General features: G+C 40.7%; 1 protein-coding gene across 24 annotated transcripts in view; it reads right to left on the reverse strand.

Annotated features, from left to right (window-relative positions):
• The window catches only part of BBX (BBX high mobility group box domain containing), a 138,077-nt gene that overhangs the window by 34,066 nt on the left and 80,924 nt on the right, over positions 1–23,087 (reverse strand). For 22 of the 24 annotated variants that reach the window (XM_013185897.3, XM_067002565.1, XM_048057439.2 and 19 more), the window contains 6 exons: positions 20,368–20,566; positions 14,578–14,645; positions 10,490–10,570; positions 8,202–8,282; positions 3,498–3,578; positions 116–196 (listed from right to left, as the gene is read on the reverse strand). In XM_013185897.3, coding sequence (XP_013041351.3) covers positions 116–196; positions 3,498–3,578; positions 8,202–8,282; positions 10,490–10,570; positions 14,578–14,645; positions 20,368–20,566 — 591 coding nt within the window. Of the gene's footprint in view, positions 1–115; positions 197–3,497; positions 3,579–8,201; positions 8,283–10,489; positions 10,571–14,577; positions 14,646–20,367; positions 20,567–21,096; positions 21,239–23,087 lie in introns of those variants that run through there. The other 2 variants (XM_013186001.3, XM_048057434.2) reach the window with 2 other exon arrangements.

Below are 23,087 nucleotides of genomic sequence, written 5' to 3' on the forward strand. Positions count from 1 at the left end.
ACAGTGTAATTATAACTGTAGCAACGTACTGCCTTCCAGTCTTGGGCTATCAATATCATTAACTTCTCCACCCCACTGCACCTGTGGTAATTAGTCACCAGTGTTTTAATACTACCTCTGCCAGCTGAAATAATGCTGATGTTCCACACTGCTTTGTTAAATCAGAAGGACCTGAATGGGATGTACTCGAAGAAATCTAAAGAAAAAACAGAGGAGGAGAATAAAGAAAAACATTATTTTACCAGTACAATTATTTTATGCTTGTTACATGGCTTTTGAAAGGATTATTTCCTTCCTCTTCCCAAAATTCATTCATAAGATTACATTATCAAAAAAGTGTAGACCTGTGCATGCTGTAATAAATAAAATCCCACTCCATCACTGCTCTGGTGGACAATACCACTGGACATTAAAAGCTACTTTCAGACTTGGGGATTTTCTTGCCAGGACTGTCTTTGAAGGACGAGTTGAAGAACATGTTCTCTCACATGTAAATAGACTCCAGGGCTCTGCTAGGGCCAAGAGCATTACAGCAGTCTACACCAGCATGCAATCCAGCTGATGGTTCTGAAGGCCTAGGCAGATGTTGGCTTGGAAAAATCATTTCTTGGCCCTGGCTTAAGAAGGTTAGCTCTGTCAGGACATGGCACTACCTGCTGATGTCCTATTGGACTCATAGCAGAGATGCTATGAAACCAAAGTGCAGTAGGAGCCCTTAAGCCTTTGGTAACCTTCGGTTATTACTTTCCAGTGTATGGGAAGCTGTTCAGTAAGCAGTTATCTGATTATTCTCTAGGAACTTTTTTTTCTTATATTAAATTGTGATGCTCTTCAGTATTTTAGTGTTTTGTATCAGTTTTGAGCTTGCTGCAAGGAAACGATCATTTTCTAAATTTATTAAAACATCAGTCTCAGGACTGGACATCAGTACAAAGAAGAAAATATTCTACTGTTAAGCATGTATCCCATAATCTTTGCTCAGGCTTGCAGGTTTCTTATAATTGCTTCCTTGGAAAGAGCTGGAATGCTAGGGACTGGGGCACTGAAGCACTTTCAACACTTTACTTAGCCTTCCCATCAACCCCACTCAGCTCAGTTTTCACTGCTCTCTACCAACACAGGGAAGAAAAAAGGTTAAAAATTCTCTATGTCCACTGGAAGCTGCAGCATTTCACAGCTTCTCCCAACCTCTGACGATTCCAGCCCAAGCCTCTGAAGGCTGCGTACAGCCACTCATTGTTAGTGCTGCTAGCCCTCTGGTGCAGAAGCGGCCTCCTTGCCTCCTGGAGGTGACGCACACTCGTCCGCCGCTGCCTCCCCTCGCTGTCATCCCTCTGTACTGAAGGCTGAAGACAAAGCATGTATTCAGGCACTGAGGAGACTCGGCAGAGCTGAGCAGCAGCACCCTTCCAGGCTTCAGCGTGCAGCACGGCTGCTCCAACTGTTTTTAGGAGCTTAGAAATCCTTAGGATTTTTTAGGAAAGAATTAAACCCACTTCTACACTTTATTTTATCACCATCTGTGAAATACTGTGAAATATCAAAAGGGAAGGCGTAGAGAGGGGGGGGATAAAGTTGGTTAATCCACATAGCAGAGATGAAGGAGAAGCAGAGCAGTGTGCTGTGCTGAAGCTGACAGTCTCCCACGCTCCGGATCCCTGCCATGCCAGCAGCACGGAGACAGCAGTCCAGCCCCCTCTGGTGCGCAGCATCTGCGCTTTGGAGTTACAGTGGCACAGCACAAATGCCTGCCAAATGAACTTGCAAACCTAAGAGGCCTCGAGGTGATATGAACACATTAGCTTGGGATCATCCAGATCAGATCTGGAGCTGCTGTCTGAAAAGTTAAGCTGAATCTCTCATTTTATTTGTCCAGTTACAGACCAGCATTACAGAGATCTCCAAAACTGAAAAACACAAAACCAAAAATCCACCAACAAAGAACAGTACTAATATACTACAAGAGCTAGAGATAAGGAAGATGTGCTTAGCATGTCTGCCATGCCTGTGTCAGTTTAAATCAGAGCCTTTAACATTCATTTTATATATGTAAGTAGGTTTGTAGGAATCCAGCCAAGCAATTGCCAAGACAGAGATTGTGAAAACCTGTCCAACATGGCAACATCACACTGCCATGTTCAGATTTATTTCTGTGACCAACTGCAGGACAAACTCTGCACTCCTGTGGACAGACAGGTGCCTAGACTTCCCTTGCCCTTGGGGCATCACAGTCGCATCACAACTTTCAGTGGCAACTTCCAAAAGTCAGGCTGGACTCAACAACAGCCTTACTCCAGAACAGCACCACTCAGAACACACTGCTGTCCTGTGACAAAGGACACTTCAAAAACTTCTGGTGTCCCTGATTAGTGTTACAAGCCTTTGTGCTGCCCCAGTGCTGCAGTGGTCATAGGTCTGTATGGATCTCTAATCAGAGGTAAGTGCAATTAGACTTACATTGGCACTGCTGACAATGTAGCGCACACCAACAAACTCTAGCACTGCCAGAGACTGCCTCTAGGGTAAGGCAGATTTTCTTCTACTCATGACCTATAAAGTCAGTCTTCCTAGTAGCATTACTATCCATTGAACAAAGCATGAAACAGTCACCAGTGCAGGCTCAAAGCACGGTGTTTTCTTTTAGCGCTTCCAATAGCTTTTTTTCCCCTGAGATGTATTAACCACAGCAGCAAGAACATACAGATGGATGGATGCCACCAGATGGGATCCAAAGAACCATTTTCCTCACTGAAATAGGAAGCGATTTTGAAAAAGCAAGCAAAAAAAAAAAGTAACGAGTAAGGTGGCAGCAACTCCTCTTATTAGCCTGAAAGCAGCAAGTATTTTCATCTTTCAGTCATCAAGAGGAATAATATTTGCAGGCCAAGCCTCACAAGTTTGGGTGATTTATCCATATAAAAGCAGTGACATCTACAAGGTTACATGCAAGACTCTCAGGGAACTTCCAGGACCGTTGAGAAACCTCACCTAGTATTCTCGATAACTGCTGATGACTGCCAATTTCATAATTCAGTAAACTACCTCCAACTTTTCATACGGATTCGTGGATGAACTCAAAGTCTACTTTTATTACTTTTGGTCCCCGATTCAGCAATGAACCTTCCAGTCCTTACACTAAAGCTTTATTTTTTGAATCCTAGTATTCACTTCTTCATTAGAAAGAATGCCATTGTCTCGTCTTTGCTATTGTTCTGAGCTTTGTTTTTATTACAGTTTTAAGGTTACTATTCCTGAAAGGAAGCACTTTTTCTGTGGTCTCCAAGAAGCTATACACGTTTAAAAAGTGCATAAAGAAGACGTAGGTCTCCAGGGCCACTGCAGCTGCCTAATTCTCTGTCTTACTATTTGATTATTTGCTAGTTTATGTTTCTGGAAATACTAAATTTAATGCTAGAGCAAACCTTGCACAATTCACACTTTTTTGGAGAAAAAATACACACATCTTCCCATTGTGATGCTAATGGATATAACTTTACCTCCGCCAACTGGAAGAGTGCCGACTTCCCACAGTGCTTTACTGGCTCAGGACTTGACAACTGGGAAGTATTTGATGAAATCTAGGTTTTAAATGAACAGAGGAGAAAATATTTCAGTGGTAACCAGGAAAGACAGACAGGAAAGGAGAAAATGAGTGAAGAAATTGAAGAAAAGAGTTAGTTAAATCAGTCACTTTTATATCTTCCTGGCAGAAGGCCCTACTTCAAATTAACAATCCCATCCAAGAAACACTTAACAGCCATTTAGAAGTTAGCAGGATATAAACACAGATAATATTCTGATCATGCTGTGTGTTTTATGTGATTCCAAGTGAACAAAACACACTTGTTGCTAAAAAACATTATCTGTGGTGCTAAAGGTTAAATAACATTCTCCTGGGAAGCCTGGGCAGTATTTCCCATTTGGTCAGGTACACAGGAGGACCATTTGTCCCCACAGGCACTGGGTGCTTGTTTCACTTCCTTTCCTCCGTTAGGAAAAAGACAACCTTACATCTGGGCATCAGATTTAGCCTTCTAAATAGATGGTGGTTTGCCAGCACCAGCACTTGGTAAATAACTACCACTGCACTTCAGAATTGCTTTTGCAGCCAAACTGTTCTGAGCTGCTTCCAAGAGCAGCATTATTAGTTCAACAACACAACAATTTTTCATTATTTCTCATATTTGATTTTGTTTGTCATGGCACTACATGGAAGCATTTGGCCTGGAAGCCTTGAAAAACTCTAGGATCAGGGACAAGACCACCAGTATTTCTATGGCATCTACCTCATTATAAAAATCACACTTATGACCATGACCTTTCAGATGCAGAAGTTATATAGCCTCTTTTTTCTTTCTTTTTTTTTTTTTTTTAAAAAAAACTTTATTATCCAAACAGCCTTTTGTCAGTCAAGGAGTTTCATTAGATGAAAAACAAATTATGAATATCCACCATCCATTTTACTGCCAGCTATTTAAGATATAGTGAATAATATTTGACTGTGCATTAATAATTTAGTATTAAACTAAAATTATTCAAAATCCTAGTTTTCCTTTGACACAGTTCAGTGAACCCACTCAGGATCCCAAGACTCAACTCAGGAGGAAGGGCTCCTGTATGCTGCACTTTGTAGGAAAAGAGCCTTAATTTTATCTTCCTTCCAGTGTAATACAATCGCAGTTCTTAATTTCTTCAGTGCAGTATGAATGGCAGAAAAAGGACAGAAACACCCACACCTTAAAGTATAACCTGAGAACATGTAGACATGCCATGCCTTCTGAGGCACAATGTGAGAAAAGACTAAAAGATACAGGCTTGACAATAGCACGAGCACTTCTAACAAAATGCAAGCGAGATCCCCTGTAGTACTAATTGGAAGAAAGGGAGGCAACATTTTCAGCAAAAGAAAATCTCTTCATAGTCAAGAAAACAAACAGCGAGAGACAAAATTAGCACTTGTTCTGGTATATTTGTCTAATTTATGTAAGGACTTTACTTGGGAAAACTGCAGCTTTACCTAAGGGAAGGCTGGAAGACAAGATACTGACTAGATCTCACATTCCAAATTTCACGGCATTTTGACCAGAAGTTTTGGATTCAAACCTTCTGTTCAGCACAGAAATGAACAGAAAGGGCTGCCCTCAGGTCTACTGAAAGCGAGTATGTGAGAACGCAGCACGGACAGACCCATCCTCAAGCGTGCATTTTTCTCTAATACTGACAACCTGCTGGACTAGCAAGGAGAATCCCACCTTTCTGCATGCTGGATATGATTGTATTTTCGTTACATCACCTAGAGAAAAACTCAAAGAGGACCTGTAAGTGAAGAGAGTTAAACTAGCAATGTTACTGCTGTCACTCTCTGGAAGCGTTTTCTTTGTTTATTTAAGGATGAGAGTTTAGCTAAGTAAATCTAAGAGGTCCTCGCGTTCCTTCCCTGCGAAGCAGTCCTCACCATCTGTTCGCGTTTGCCAAACACACAGCCAGTACGACCAAGAGAGCAAAGGGGCCCATCTGCTCTGCCTCCCTGACTTGGCAAGGAGGATGACAGCCACCAGCCCATGTGGCCAGACGGCCCGCAAACAAGCGCCATGCCAAGCAGCACAGCCCACTGCTGAGAAGTCACTGGCCTACATTACATTATGGCCTTCCATAAAGGTACAAGTGAGAGGGGCAAAAGCGGGACCGAGCATTTACAAGATCAGAGCAGAGAGAAAAAGCCAAGAATGTAACTTGGAAACACACCAAAAATAAAAACAAACAAACAAAAACCCAAACAAAACAACAAACTTATGAGGACATCACATCATCCTGGAAGGCCGGTGCACTGGCTGCCTGCACACCCACAGGACCCAACACAGTCTCACTCCCAAGCCTCTAATCATCTCTTGTGGCGAGACAACACCGGGCAGGCCTCATTAGCCACATCCTCATCAGCTTTAATTGAAGACTGTGACACTTGGGCCAGCCAGCCAGGCTGAAGCTCTATAGAAGAAAGAATCCCAGACGGCATCAATGCAACGAGCCCTTTCTGAGTGACAGCGGCCTTGTACTCCAGGGTAGAGGTGTCCATTTAAAATGCCATACCTACTCAATGGGATCACTGTCCTCACAAAGACTCGCTCTCACTCAGCCTGCCGCAACAGCAGTAAAGAGACAGGAAACATATGAAGAACGCCCAGCCAGAACCAAAAATGAGGTGGGACGGCTGCCAAAAGACTGCGGGCACATCAGACCACAGCACAATTCACATTTCTTCACAGGTCTGCTTAGCCACTGGCTAAATAACTACTTTTTCTCCCTCTCGTTTTCCTTTTGTAGCTTTGTACATTGGTGACAGCAGCCTACTGCAAATTGCTTACCATAATTTAGCTTACTAAATGCAGAGATGCATTCATATAGACAGGACCCAGTAAGAAGTGGCGCATTAAGGAACGGGATTTTTGCCAAACTTGACAAAGACACCCTGTGCAAATGAAAGCCCTTATATTTGAAGGAGCACAGGCAGCTTTAATAGCAGGAATAATAATAATAATAAGCTTAAAGAGGTTCTTTAGCATGCATAGTATTTTCCCCTGGAACAAAGTAAATGAAAATCAGGCTGCAATCTTAAAGCCATTTCTCTATTGCTTTAGATAAAACACGATGTTAGTCACTGCCATTAAGGCTTCACAACAAAAGCATAACACTGGAGAAATAACCGTGGGGAAAAAAAGTTTTTTTTTTTTTTTTGTAGTGGGTTCTGTTATTTCCAGACACTGAAAAAAAACCAACCTAAAAAAAAATCCACCCCCCTCCAGACTGCAGACGTATTTTAGTATTTTTAACAGGAAAAAGATTAACCCTGACATTAACACTGTCCTCTCCAGTTTCTAATTAACTTTCTAAGCACCTTTTCTTCCTAACATTTGATGATTCATAGATGCACTCCACTTTGACAAGTGAGCTGGCATAGCATAGCGGTATGAGATTAAATACACTGTCACATCCTTAAGACAATTTTCAGGTTTGCTGTTGTTTGTTCATGTACAAGACAAATTGATTTTAGGTTCTGTAAAATTTTGAAGGTATGGCTGAGTCAAGCTTCATAGTATGATTTGAAAATGCTGTAATCAAGGTATTTCATACCCCGTTCAACTCTGCATACAGCAAAAAAATGATGTAGAATTAAAATGTAAGATTTTTGAGACTAAATTAGCAGATTCACTAGTGTGAGACTTGGCAAGAAAAGTCACAGGAATGTTCTACACTGTAGATCTTTTACTTTCTTTGAAAGCTTGATTTCATCAAATGGCTTCATCCTGCTAAATTCCACTAATATTCTCAAAAGAACTTTCCAATTTAACCTGTAATTTAAAAAACGATAGGATGTATAAAAACGTTTTTACAATCAGAGACATCAACTCTACTGTATCTTTTATAGAGGTGTTTCTATTCAGGTATTTTATGGCACCTGAATCAGTAAATTATTATTTATTTTTTCTAATTGGACTTAAGGATCACATCAAAGCACATGCCAGCCAAGCTAAAAATGCACAGTATATAATTAGCTTAACATTTAATAGAAGTAAGCATGTTGTCTGTAGTCAAACCTCTGTAAGCACATGGCATAATCAACAGCATTATCTTTTCATCCCCTTACGTTCCTCCAGGATAGCGCCCGCTCTTTTCACACACACCCTAAATATACATTTAGCATAAGAGATTCTGCAAGTAGTACCAGACTCCCCCAAATGGGCAAGAAGAGAATAGGTGTCAAAAATCAATTTGTAGAAGCACATTAAACATGTGGAGAAGAAATTCATAAAAACAATCTCTTAAGGACTCTAAATTTTCAATACATGAAGGAGGGAGGAAAACTTACAGACTTAGATGTCACCCCCTAAGAGTGCTGTTACATATCCTTGTAGCTATGGTAAGCTTCCTTTAGCCTGCAAGTTTATTTTTCAAAGGTTTCCTGCCTCTGGAGCAGCTGTATCTTTTTTACAGCTTTTTATCCACTACCTTTTGTGTACGCTATGGACATCTCTTCAAATCACTGCTTTTTTCCCCTCAGGATTTTCTTAATGCAATGCTGTCATGAAGATAAACATCTACTGGTGGGAGCCTCTTAAGAGAAAGGGTGATTAACCATTCAGCGACAGCCCTTATTGGTTCATTGCTTATTCCCATCCTTCCCCATCATATTTTAGCTATCATACCTCAGCAAACTGAAACAATGCAGACTCCTCAGTTTGTTTTACAGCTCCTGGGACTCCTGGCTGTGATGTGCTTGAAGAGATCTGTCAAGAAAACAATTATTTTTGCATCACTTAACTCTTTACTTTCATTATCAAACTTCAACATGTGAAATTTCTGATCCATGATACTGAAAGACCACCGGTACCAAAGAACATGCAGATGAGTCCCAGCATACCCCTACAAAGCACAGTACCTGCTTTCCCAGGAGACATGGAAATGATGATCTTGAATCATTTTTCACAATGAAAACCTTCCTAGGATCAACAGAACAGGCCAGAACGTTTTTTGAAGGGCTTTTGTTTGCCCGTTGACATGTCAAAAGAGGGTTAACAACAAAAACTTAACACTAGGTTGTATTTCACTGTTCAGTGAAAAGACCCAGCCACAGAATGGTGTTGCTGATAGAGCACAAATTACTGCTCAGCGTGGAAGATAAGTGTGGGCAGGGACACAACATATGCACGCACTTTTAGAAAAGATACCAGTTCTATCCCAGAGACTAAGGGAACTTTTTTTTTTTTAAACTATGTAGGTCGTGTCAATTTTTTTTGGTTGCAAATTACACTTCGAATTCATCACAGACCTAGGTACAAGTACTATTTATTTTGTCATTGACACACAAACCTACCACGTACTAATTAGGCACAGCCTCACTACAAACTGATTAATGTTGTTGAAAAATAAAATGAATGAGCTAATACACATTTCTAATTGTTGATCAGTGAACTACTTCTAAACTACAAGTTTTAGCAGTGCAGACGAGCTTGTTTCCTGGAACCCACTGAAGTTCTTTGGTTGGTAAGAAAAAGCAGAGGTCATGAACCCTTAGCAAGAGCATATCTTGCAGCACACAACACAGTTCTTGCTACTACCACATGATTCTGGCTCTTTCCTGCTTGGGCATTGTAAAATGAACTCAGTAACTGCACCGATATTTTTCATACTGGTTAAAAGACAGGGAACAGGGAAATTGAAGGAACAGACTTATCAAAAGGAACTATACAATGTTTTATGTTGCTCAACTGACAGTTTAAGTACACAAAAGTATCTGGGAAATACTGGAAGATGGATGTTGAATTAGTACCATTAATTAACACTGGAATTAACCAATTTTAAGAAACTTTTAAGTATTGTTTTCATTAACAGCAAGCCAGGCATTTCCTAACAAGACAAGCCAGCAGGCTGTTTAGGAGCCTAATCACAGGTTATGTATTTCATTCTGGCCATTACCTTTAATCAGAAATAAAGGATCAGTGCGTTAATCATTTTCTAATACATTTTCAAAGCCTCAGATCTTAAGTTAGAACTCAAGGTCTTGTGGGTTAATGTTAGAACAAAATGACGCTTTCTGTATGCTGGGCCTGGTACATATCTACTCCTTAAGCGACGACATTTAGGGAGGAATATGAAGGTGCATACAGCAAGGAGTATTAAGACAGTAAGATTCATGGCTGGTCTGAAACCAGCTAATAAAAGAAGCCCCTGCTGTAATAAACTTTCTTTCCATACGCACCTTTTCAAATGCCACCCAGCATCCTGTACAATCAATATTTATACAGCTAAATATTTAAGCCACTAAATTCTGATCATTTAAGAAGTTGAAAAAGACATAAGCAAGTGATGCTTACAAAGAGCCAGGACTCTTTGCAATCTCATTTGCGTCATTTTATTTTTGTCAATTAAATTCATTAGAACTTGAATTAAATATGGAGTATTTAAAAACAAAAGCAAAAAAAAAACACAGTTCAGTAGCACTATATAGCTATTAGTGGAAATATATTAACACAAATGTTGTACATTGCAAAACCAAGGCATAGTTGCATAGAGCTGTTTTGTGGTTACAGAATAGAAGTAAATCTTGGAAGTTCCAGAACTACAGTTATTTTTGATGGAGTCAGTGACTAAAGCAGTCAGAATGGCTAAATGACACCCAAATATACCTGTTGAGACTTTAGTCAGTAAGACTCCAGTTAATACCTAAGTGCAGGAATGACACATCTTAAATCACTGCTTAAACCACAACTCTATTATTGCTCTAGGGTTTCAAACATGTCCCTGAACACAATCTCCTGCACTTCAAGCCAGACACATCTACCAGATACATGATACAGTAACATAAACCTCAAAACAAGGAAGAAATACTACCACGAATTTCAGTCAGAGGTGTTTAGTTTCTCTTTCAGCTAAACACCAGGTAGCTCTTGAAAAAAAACACAAACAAAAAACATTCCCTTTTAAAGAAACTCACCTCTGCAAACTGAAACAATGACGACTTCTGACACGCTTCCATAGAATTAGTCGCATCAGATTGGCAAGTACTCGAGGAAACCTAAAACAAGGAGTATGGAGAGTAAGACCTCAAGGGTTTTTTCTTTCAAGCTAAGAACAACAGTGGGCAAAATGAAATACCAGGCAGCAGTAACATGCTGTGTTTAAGATGGACAATGCAATGTTTCAGATTCCTGGACTGGTTGAATCCTGGTTGAATCAAAATAAAAGGTGAAAACACAGCTTAGCACCCATTTTAATGTATTTCACAACTGCCTAATTAGAAAGAGTAGGAAAATACCAGGGATAGTTGTTTTTTAATTCCAAACTGCAGAAGAGTCTTCCATAACAAATACTACGTTGATGATTTTGGGCTGCATACACAGATACCTTGTATTCATGATGCTATCTACTACCTCTTTAATTTACACTTCCATTCTGAAGAAAATTAATTACTTAGAAGCTAAAAAGGAAGTTTTTGAAACCACTAAGGGTTGCCTAGTGACAAAAATAATCGCTAATCACTTCACAGCATGAAAATAAGTAGTTAAGGGTGCCACAAGCCTTAAACTGCTCAAATAATAAACATAAACATCTGTTTAGGGGTGCTTATGAGAAGCAGTACAATAAAGCATCATAACTTCTGAAATCAAAACACAAAGAAATGACTGCTCAAAACCCCAAACCAACAGCCAGCCTCATTTGATTTCCTAAGACCTTTCCCATACTGCTCTTATTAGCCAGGAGTTTGTTACTCAAGCATCCTTCCATAAAGGGATTGTACTGAATAGGAAATGACACGTTTGAGTGTAAAATATTTACATGTTTGACTCCTAGGAGGTGAGGCATTATTAATATAAAATATGGTACGTAACATAACTCATAGAAAACAGCAGAAAGGAAGGAGGCCTTACGTGATTTTCGAAAGGTAGGTAACAAGATGGAGGTTTTTTTCCCCTAATGATTTTCAATTTTTCATGGAATTCCAGGTTATTTGAAATATTTCAATGCAAATGTATTTTTTACCTCATTTATCAGAATGAGTGTGCCAATACCATTTATTGGTGAATGGCCACGTGAGATTTGGCTAGCAACTGCATCTGTCGCCTGCAAGAACGAAGTGCCGCAGAATCACCAGGCCTACAGTACATGCAGCTTGTACTGCTGCTCCTGCCACTGGTTGCCCCAAGATGCTCGTGTGTGGCAAGTGCACAAGCGCATTTTGCTTCGGGAATCTGCTGTGGCTCTGCCTCTGCAACACAAGAGCTGTTGTGCCCACACTCCCAACTTGGGAGAAATTAACAATCTCTGGGGCTTCTAATCTCTGCCAGGCTGAACCTGACCAAAGAGATACAATAATTACTGAAGGGAACGGTTGTACAAATAGTGCCATTGCATGATTCTCATTTCCTGCTGTAATAAAGTCCTCAACATTGCATCGTTTCTTCTCCTCTCTCCTCCTACTGGCTTATCCTCAGCTGCACTGAAACAATCTTTGTTTCTGATTTACACCCCAGGCAACACCACTGCGTGCGGGCCCCGGGCAGCCTGGCACCGCAGGCCAGACAACCGCTCATTCTCAGCCAGGAGGAAGCTGTAAGGATGCTGCCTCTGCATCCTCACAGTCCCTTGTGAGTTACTTACCATAGCCTGCTCTGAAATGAACAAAAGAGACACAGGGCAGCACCTGGCTCACATGTTCTCCTTCCTCACTGAGTGATCCAAGACCTGTATCTGGTCCTGATATGCAGGGCAGCAGCACGGTGGAACTGGCAGAAGAGCCACGTTTTGGACTGTGCTACAAATTCAGGGCTTTCTGGGAAGTAAGCACAGAGACCACTAGGTGCTGCTCTAAGGCAAGCAACTGTCCTCACGGCCTTGGGGGGGGGGGGTGACAGGGAGGGAGCTTGAACGCAAGGAGCATTCCTCGAGGAGTTTCAGGTTTATTGCAGTTGTTTAATTAGCAGAAAAGTGGCAGGATGAGGTTTTGTCTCGTGCAACGAGAGTTACAAGAACAGTCCTGTTAAACATTTTTGTTCAGGTGTTTGACAAAACGTGCTCACAATTCTGCATAACGGATGGAAGGACCCAAATATCAGGTGAAAAGCCTTCGCTTATCCGTATCCTTTATCTACTGTTGCTAAGGTTTTTAACTTTTCTTGCCTGTTTAAGAGCTCAAGACACTGTTTGGAAATCAATCACACATCAACACTGAATTCTGTTATCAGATGAAAAGCCTTCTGGTCTATCGAAAAAAATTACAAAAATAGGAACATAACCAGCACAGAAAGATGGTGACTAAAGCACTTTTGTAAGCATCACTACCGTGCCTCTTTCCCCTTTTCCTGCTGGTGCATGTTCGCTTTGTTACCTGCTGTCTGGAGCGCTGACAACGCTAAGTTTAACCACCTGATTTGAAAAGCCCCTATATATCCATTTAGCACACGCTTAACAGAAAAGCAGTGGGCGTTGAATAAATTTACTCGGGATTAGCAGAGCTGTTACGTAAGGATCCTTTTCCTCATCATTTCTGAGGTTCTGAACAAACTGTGTCAGTGCTCCCCTCCTTTGTATCAACAACTTTTAAGATGCTAATAGTATTTTAAGATGTTTGCTTACAAGGCCACCCAAGTCTGCATAATCGTACATATACAAGCAGTCAAACTAAATGTAGATAGGCAATCCTAACTCGGGCAGTCCCCCAATTTAAGAACCACATATATGCATGCGATTCTTCTACACACACACTTCAATAGCAATGAAGACTACGGGATATCACTTAGACGATTCTTTTTAAAATGACATACCATCTCTATTTTTTTTTTTTTAGTAGCAATGCCGGAGTTTTAGATACATGGCATATAATTTATAGCCTCATATCCATATAAAATCAGTATCTCTGTTTTCCAGAGTTAAGCAACTCCTGAACCTTTTCACGGAGGATACTTAACAGTTACTTTTGTTCACCAATTTCTCCCCCACGTCAATACAACCCAAGTAAAGTCTCCCCATTTTAGAGGGAAGAATCATACCAATTCCTCAATGAATTCTTGAGCTTTTCTTATTTAGCCTGTCATACCACATCCCAGTATGTTCTGCTAACCTCCCAAATGCTGTTTTGAGGGTGAAACTGTTCAAGCATAAGCATGCAAATTCAACCATAGGCTGTCCAGGCATGTAAAAGTGAGCATCTTATGACTCCTCTGTCCGCTATCCCAAGGATGGCAAGTGAGAAGCGCTGCTCAGTTATTCAGGCCTAAGTAGTTTTTAGGAACTTTACTGCACTTGGGACAACACAAGCCTAAGAAATATTTGCTCCATATCCAATCATCTGAATCAAAAGGAGAATGACTACCTATTTTACCCAACATACAAGCCACCTTATGAACAATTTTCAAAACTGGCCCATAAAGTAGGTCATGAATAACAATCAGTCTGAAGAAAGACTGGAGGTCCCTGCGCTCTTGAAGATACACAGAAACACACTTACTGTAGGCTTTTGTAAAATAAAACGTTTGTGATGGCAATTGAACGACAAACTTCTTTTCAGACATAAAGACTTAGTCAATAGGAATAGACTGCAATACTTTGATTACTTGTTAGCACTTGCATGGTTTCAGAATGCATATATAATTACACTGACTGTACGGAAATTATTCAGTATTTATTTTGCTATTAGCGGCAAGGCCGCAGTTGTATGAGGCGTTACACAAGCACGTAAGCGTATGAATCCCTTGCTCAAAAGAGCTTGCACACCGCCTGTTTGTTAACAGTCACTGTATCTCAACCCTTCCATCTGCGACAACATCCTCTCACTGGGCAGACCTGCCTGGTTTGATCACATATTCATCAGTCTGTGGAGTTGATACAGAAGTGGTATCAAACCCAGGCCTGATGTCTATGGTCACGGTTGTAGTGCAAGACTCACATCACCAGGCTCACACTTCAGTTCCACCTGAGGTTACTTAAAATGTGTCTTAAATTCCACTTCCCACTTGACAGATAGTCCTTTTCAGAGTTTTTTTTAAACTGACGGCTTGTAGTAAGGGAGAGAAGAGAGTTCCTTACCTCTTGTGCAGTCAGGGCATGCTCCCCGGCTAAAAGCAGCATACTTAGGCCTCCCATTTGTGTAGGATCTGTTAAAAGAGTAAAAGCAAGTCTGAAGTTTATTCATTTGCTTGTTTAAGGAGCCTGCCATTTGCAGTGTTAAACCCCCAGAAGACTACTTGTCACAGACACTCTGAGCGAGCTGCCATAAAAGGCAGTTCAAGAGAATCACAAATAACCATTTCTGTACCCTCTGGGAGAGGCTCTCAAAGCTGTTTGAAGGATTTAATTGGATTTGTGTGCTTAACACCTCATTGCGTGGATTTACAATTTTACCGCCAAAGGTTATATGCACTACGGAGCGGGCTATCTTTAAAACAGGCAAGCGTAATGATCTCATACATCTCGTACACAGATACACACAAAGACACACTAATATCCCACTTGTTTATAACTCAGTGGATGCTCCTACCAAGAGAGCAGTTTTCTTCCTTAGCCACTGAACGAGAAAAGGGATGGAACAAAATGACACGATCAAGCTCTGAAGCAAAATTCAGCTTTAACAGAGAGCTGCATTTAGTGGTGAAAAGTGCCAGCCTGACAGCACTGAAGCATGAAGTGCTCAATCCTCCACGCCAGAACAGCACAGGCACCAGCCAGCCAAGCTGGTGACTGCCTACTTGTTGCTCCACCACTACAACATTTAATTGAGGAAAGCAAAATGGAGATATAAATGTTCTTTCTTTGAGTGCTTGGTTCTGACAGTTTCTAGCCTCCAGGTTCCAAGCACCTCACAAGTTCTGAAAAAAAATGGCAGCAAAAAGTAAAAGCTATCAACACTGCCACTCCATTACTCACGGAGTGGCTTTGCCACTCAAAACAGTGGTTGCTCTTCATCATTATGAAGACAAGTTGTCTGATTTGGGGGGAGTGCCTTGGAAGTAATGCAGGATCTCAATTTAACAAAGAGATACACAGAGAGAGGAAAACAGCCTGTGGTCCAAATGTCTCGCACAACAGCCACAGTATGAGAGAAAGAAAAAAAAAAAGCATTATCTTTGCTGTATTCCTGAAAACACCAAGTTATCTTTTGGTAATTAACCTCCACAGGTCTTAGTAAGTGTGCACTCACGTCTTCCAATTTCCTTTTGCTAAACTACACAAAAAACAATTTCTCCAACGATAAATTACACGTGCTTGGGGCCATTCTTTGGAACGGCGGCTAACTGGCACAATTACCCTCGTCTGCTTGGTTAAATTGCCTCTAACACAATAGCTGCATCCAAAATGCCCACTGGGAATTTCTGTGGCCCATTACAACTCAAGAGCCAAGCCTAGGTGTTTTTTGGAGAGAATCAATTGACGCGTTACCATACCTGCAAACCTCCCAGCGGTTTTGCACTACAGACAATCAAGCTCCAGTTCACAGGAACACTCACTGGTACTGTTTAATTCAATACTACAGATGCTGCCAAAGCTCCTCCCTTGGACAGCATCTCATACTGACATTCACAGGAAAAAAGTTTAATACTCTTAAAATAGCAGTTAAAAAAAAAAAAGATAGATTGCATAGGAAAACAGTGTGAATAAACCCAAGCTCATCCACTATCCCAAGGATAGAAGAGTGGTCACTATAGCCTAGATAGTACTTGCTTCAAACCCCATGATGTTCAACTGAAATTACTTTTTTTCCTTTAATGTAATGAACAGATAGAATTGTTTTTGTTGTTTTGTTTTTAAGCATTTTACTTCAAAATAGAAATAAAAAAAGGAATAGAATATATTAAGTTTCTGCAGAGACAAGGCACGATCAGAAGCGCAGAGTCTAGTAGCAAGGAGTGGCTGAAGAAACGGAGACTGAAATGGGAAGGGTCAGCAAACGCTTAAGCACAATTCATAAGTGAAGAAATCCTGTCAATATAGCACCTGTTACCATCAATATACTTGATCAAGCAACAGTTCTGTCCCTTAAACAAGAGGAAATCAGAGCAATTAAAAACTGAAAACTAAACATGCATCTCAAAAGACACTGACTGAAGAGTCAGTAATTTTGAAGGAGAGACTGGAAGAGATCTCCAGGTACACCACAAATTTACTGAGCTCCACATTAAACAGTTAGGGGCTGGCTGGCTGCTTTTTATTTCTTTATTCACATTGGAATACCAACGCAGAACCCAAGTCCTCTAACTATTACAAGTTTTCTTTCAGTTTTCAGCCTACGTTTACTGAGGGCTAGGTAAAGGTACACTTTTTTTCTTGGTGTCCATATCGTAAAATTTAAATAACTTTTCTCTAAATTTCCATCTGCTGTATCTACAGGAGCCAGTCACCCTGTGCTTCCTCCACTTGCTTTACTAGCTTAAACAAATCAAGATGTCCTGACTTCATCACGTGTTCATCTCCCACAGTCACTGTGATCCCTACAGCTCTCCTCTCCAGTTACACCAGGTGGAGTTCATCTTTCTTGCACATGAGTGGTCAGCAGGGTAACCACGTCAGATGAGCTCTCACCTGTACTCTCTTGAACACTATTAATTCTTCTCTACAGCTCTTGAAAATACTCTGCCTGACACACTGCAGCACAGCACTTTCTTCTGCCCACATCACACCGATGGCTCACAGCTCCTCTCTTGAGATTCACTTTCATTGCCTTAGGTCTTCCTCCTCCTCAGTTTTCGCCAACTGGAGAACACCTAGCTTATGGCTCTAAAGTTCTTCCCTCACTTCTAAATATTTTCTTGGCTGAATGGTCTCAGTTTTCTGCCTTTCAAATAAACAGCTTATAACAAAATGACAAGAATAGGCTTTTACTTTACCTTTTTTTTCCTCCTCCAAGTAAGCAAATACTTACACTGTTTATTTAAAAATAAAAATTAAAAGGATGAAAAAAAATGACAGCTCAGTGGAAAGTTAATTTTGTGCTTGAGCAAGTTGAATACTTATGCTGCAGCTGTAGCAGAGAGCTAGCACTTAAAAATCTTTCCACTATGGTTTCAAATTACAAAATAAGCTTATATAAGGGAAGACAAAATGTATATACACAAACACTGCCACATGCTTATAGAACCTTCTCAGCGCAATAATGTTTCTCTTATGGCACTAAGAACTTACTGGTATGAAAAAATAAGGATTAAGTGCTATTTTATAGTCCTCTACAGTTAAATCAACAGGAATGAGAAAACAGCACACACATCTGACTTATAGAATGGGAGGTGATTGGTGGCTTTCTCAACAGCTTTCAGCAGTGATTAACCTTGCACCATCTCACTATTTGGGAACGACATACGTTGTTAGTACTAGCATGGTTAGAAACTCAGCAGGCTGGCTTGTTCAACATGACAAGTTTTCAATCTGAGGAAAGGAAGAATGGAGGAAGAAAAAAAGCTAGCAAGCAGCAGTTTCAGTTAACTTTCACCTGGGTTCAGAACTACGTTGCTTTCTACAGAACAAATTTTGCATCTCTATCAGGACACTGGCTATTCTAGGGAATGTCCTCTTCTGACACAGCACTACAGAAGTATCAGAAATCCTGAGCTTTTCCACAGGAAAGCTGTTGCCCAGTTGGCTCTGTAGTTGTGACAGTAGATGCTGCAATAAACACATTCACCTGAGAACAGCTGTTCTTTGCCTGATGCCCTAGAACAGATCACAAGGGGGGCACGAAAAACATCCTCAACTACAGCTTGCAGGCTGGATGAGCAAGGACACCGCTAGCAATGCTGCAGGTCAGGAGCCCAGTGATGGTGCCACACCTCAGGCTCTTCAGACAACAACAGGTCAACACAAGAAGCATAGAAGAAGCAGGATGGTTGCTGTTGGAATGCCAAAAATAGGAGAAATGGCCTGGGATGGGGGAGGACTTAAAAAGGAAAGGAAGATTTTATGCTTAATATATAATGTTTTCCAAAATGAAATGTGAAATGTAAAAATAAATCAAAAAGGATTTACAGCTACCAACAAGTAAAACAGGTTTCTGGAACAACTGTGGATTGCCATATAATCCTTGTCCTAATGATGCTATCTGCCTTGAAGATGCAAGACAGCAGCATTTCAAAGATAAAGGTGTTTCTATGGTTGTTCACCTACATTTTAGTTCATCAGCCAGTACACATCCTGGATTTTAAAAGAGGTTGTGCTGGGCAGAACAGTCAGATTTGAATTAAGCTATCACATGAAGCAGAGGGGAGAAGAACCCAAAAAATATGAACTGGTCATGAACTGGTATATGACTGACAACATCGTAATCCATTTGGTACGACAAACCTGTTGTGATTTAGATGCTGCTAACATCTCTGTCAGGAGCTCCCATTATTTTATGGGTGCTGTTACACTTGTGAAATAGCCAGACTTCACTGGCATGAGGACTGGAGCAAGACCCCTATGAGTTACTATACTCATGGATTCAGTCTGCAGTTAAAAAAATAAAATAAAATCAGTTTAGCACAAAACAGAGCCTTCTTCAGAAGTGAATGGATCCGCAGGTAAAACAATGGATTAGATTAATTTCTAATCAATTCCTAAGTCTTCTGCTCTGACAGTTGTTGATTAAAGATCTCTCTTAACAGGAGCTTTACAGCTGGACAGCCTAGCAGGAGAAGTGGGGGACGGCAGCCAGGCAAGACCAAGACCTACTGCTTGTTCTTCCTGTTAAGTCAGTAATTTTTTAAGGAGCATAAAGCATAAGCATTACTCCCCTGATAGCCAAACCAGAAAGGGATGAAGAGGCTTGTGGGTTTTAGAACTGGTCTCCCACATATCACTACTATGTTGCATGAAAAAGTATTTTGAATTACATTTCACAGTTCCTTTGTAGCCAGGAGGAATTCCATTACAGGAATTTTCATACCATTATGAAACTGGCAAAAAAAGTGTAAAAGCCTGTTTATCCCTTTTTATCCTTTTTTCACTTGTTCCATAAAACTATTTTCCACTCTCTAGATCAAGATATCTCTAAGCAGAAAAATCCTGTCACACGATTGTCATAAACTAGGCAGAATACAACGAAGTTTGAAATACATCAACTTTAATAAAATTAGAAACCTTAAAAAGCCAAAAAAAGGTGTACGTGCGTGGAATTATTTTCCACCTTGACTCTTAGGTTCTTAAGCTGCCAGTATTTAAGAACATTAATATCTCTGTATTTCAAGGTCATGATTGCAACAGTTCTGCTACTTGTGGATATCAGCAAGAGATTATCTGCCTTTCACCAGTTCAGGTTCTCCACCTACACCGATTAAAGTTTTTTATTATTATTATTTAAAAAGATTATGTACTCCTCCCCCCATGATATGATGGGAAAAGGCAAATTTTAAGTAAAACTGAATTACACTTTTCTTGCTTTAAATATAAAAAGCCTTAGTTTCACAGGTACATTCATCCACAAGAATTATTAACACCTCCAACTTCAGACACCAATAAATTATGCTGGTAAACAGCAAGTTATTAAACACAGTACTAGCCTCCATGAAAGAAAGAAAGAAAGAAAAAAAACATACTATCAGCACTATCCTTCTATGACTAGGAAATTAGAATCTCTAGTTCCAACAGTAAATAAGCCTGAGCTAAAAACAAATCAAATCTAAATGGCCACATCTTAGAAGCTGCCACATATCTGGACTTGATTCTAAAACAGCAAATATGTAGTATAGAAAATGGTACAAAATTGTTATGCAGAGGCTTAAATATAGTCTAGGCAACTTAATTTGGGGACATGAAATGTATTTGCAGGTCTTGCAGACCAATCTCAACCTCTCATCCTCAAACAAAGCAAGGATGCAACTTGTGAGAAACTTCACAAGACTGAAATCTCACCTGCCATCCCGAAGTTGAGCTGTGGCATTTCTTCACTTTTTGTCACTTTCCTCGGGCTTGGCAAATCTTTTGCAGAGTCTGAAGGGAAGGCCCACAGTTTCTTCCTGTTTGTAACAGTGGAAGTCTGTGTTTTCACAGGTTTGTTTGTTGTGGGGCACCACTTGTACCCTGGATTTGCCTTCATAAATGCATCCTTGTACTGGAAAAGAAAAGGAAAATTACCAGTTGTAACATTATACTATCTACAGGGCAACAGGGTGCACTTTTTATAAGAGGATTTAATACAGTAAATAATCCTTAAATGTCTTGATTATTTTTTAACAGTTTAGTCATGTGCTTAAGAGTCTGACCACCAACACAATCTAACAAGAAGAAATATTCAAATAAGTAAAGCTGAGTTGTACTTAAAAAAAAAAAAAAAAAGGTAGGTTTCTCTTTTCTCTCCTGAGGGTTTACTACACATATCAGGCTGAAGTTGTGATCCTGCAAACTGCTCCCCAGCATTTACATGCTCACTGCTTGGGAAACAGGGAAGACAGCCATCTGAACTCTTTCTCAGGTAGTCTTTGCTTTCTAGTTTGGATGAAATGAAAACATTCATTTGGCAATAAATGCAGCATAATGCCCCTTACTTTGCACTTGTTCTGTAACACTTCAATATTTTAGAATATTTGAGTTATGCTCTTTCCCAGACCAGGCACATCCCTCTGAAAATACGCCGCTACCTACTTTTCTCTTTTTCAGTAGCTTCTGATACATCACCCGAGCTTTCCTTCCAAAACCATGCTGCACGGCTGCAATAAAATGAACTGGGACCACTGAAAATTTTCTTTGGCCTTGAGCACATATCTTCGTTGTTTGCTCTACTCTTGGTATGAGGCAGCAAAACAATCTAAGCTAGACTACACAGAGGGGGAAAAAGGATCTGGATCCTACACAGTTCGGTTGGAATAAAGGCACTTGGAGCATCTACTTTCAAAACGTGGCGGTGATGTTTCCCAAGTACCTTGCTGCCTAGGCAAAAAAAAAAAAAAAAAAGAAAAAAAAAAAAGATCTTTGACCATTAACAGCAATAAAAAGAATGCATTTCAGTATTTCAAACTTGTTGCTATGCAAGGTAGAGAAGGGACGAATGAGAGGGTCATGCCGAGCATTCCAGCTGCAAATGTTTGTCTAACAACTGATAGGCACTTGGAGCGCTCACTGGTGTGGGAGGCAGGCTGCCAAGTCAGCACCAGAGCTCACCGCAAGGAGAAGGAGCTCAGCACCTCCTAAGTCATTATTAGGTGGGTCTCGCTGGCGGCAAGTGAGCGAGAGAGCAGTTTTGTCCTGAACTACATGGCACGGCAGCTGCAGAGAGTTTCTTCTGCAATCACGTGTGCTCCCACCTGCCCAGCTGTCCTCGGTCTCAATGTTGCCACGGAAAATCCCCTATGTTTCATGCACATGCATGCCATAGGAACACACAGAGGGAGGAAAACAAAAAATCCCTTGGGTATCAAACACAGAGGAGCACTCTGAGAACCCTGTCCCTCTAACAGAGTCACTGCTGTGCTCTCCCAGATCAATAAATGCCATGCCTTGTGGCAGGATCTTCGTTACATGCACATCTCTCCTACTTTCACTTCCATCTTAATCTGTCAGCCGGCACTTTCTTCCCCCCGACTGTAGCAAGGATACAAACAATTCACTTTACAAGCAGCACGGCGCCGTGTGAACCTGCTGTGGGAAGTCCTGTATTTATAGAAATGGCCATAAATAATAAAAATCTGCAGGGACTGCTGACCCACATACACCCAGTATTTTCTGGAGAGGGCAAGGGGATTAAATCTGCGAATGAAGGACTGTGACACTCTCATCTCGCCCCTTTTCCCTTCTCCTCAGTTTGGTTTGGGAGTTCATTTCGCCAGTGAATGCAGACCACAAAAATAGCCTCACAGAGGGGAGGGGAGGGGAGGGGATAAGGGAAGAGGCGGAAAGGAAACACACAAAGAGCGATCTTTGCCTTCCATTGTTAAAGCACCAGCCCACTCATGAATCATGTTTCCAGCCTGCTGAGTTAAAAGCACAGAACCTCTAGCGATGAAGTACGTAAGCCCTTCGTATCGGTGTTGCTGCTCTGAATAATTGAATTATTCTGCGGATTAATTTGACAATCCAACAGGCTGCCCATCAAATGAGAGCCATAATGCATGCCATTTGCCAGACGAGGCAGCGATAAGCTTTTAATCAGTTTCCAACAAGAGAAATTCAAGTGACGTGGTGTATTAATGGATTTTTTCCTCTGCAGAGCCAAAAAGTTAACGTTAACTGCACTCTCCAAAGAGGAGGGAGCCAATTCAGGCAGGACAACTCATCGGCTCCTTTCAGAAATTCAACAAGCAAGATAAAATGAAAGAAAATGTATATAAAAAGTTAAACAACCACCAAGAAGCAGTTTTATAAAATGCATATAGGGGCCTGATCCAAATCTCCGAAAGACTTTCAGTATTGATTTTCATGACAATTACACCGAGGCCTAAAACGAAGTGATGGATTCTGCTTGGCAGGTCATGAGAAGATAACTTAAATGAGCTACACGGTAACAAGAAACAGCCAAAGGCAATAGAGGAGCTTACTCTTTTCCTCCGTTCAACCAACTGTACAGTAAACCAATATAACACAGCAGCCTAAGGAAGCCTCTGAAGTCCCTTTAAAAAAAAAAAAAAGTTATATTCTTA

Source organism: Anser cygnoides, chromosome 1 (genome assembly GCF_040182565.1).
Source record: "Anser cygnoides isolate HZ-2024a breed goose chromosome 1, Taihu_goose_T2T_genome, whole genome shotgun sequence".
Lineage (NCBI taxonomy): Eukaryota > Metazoa > Chordata > Aves > Anseriformes > Anatidae > Anser > Anser cygnoides.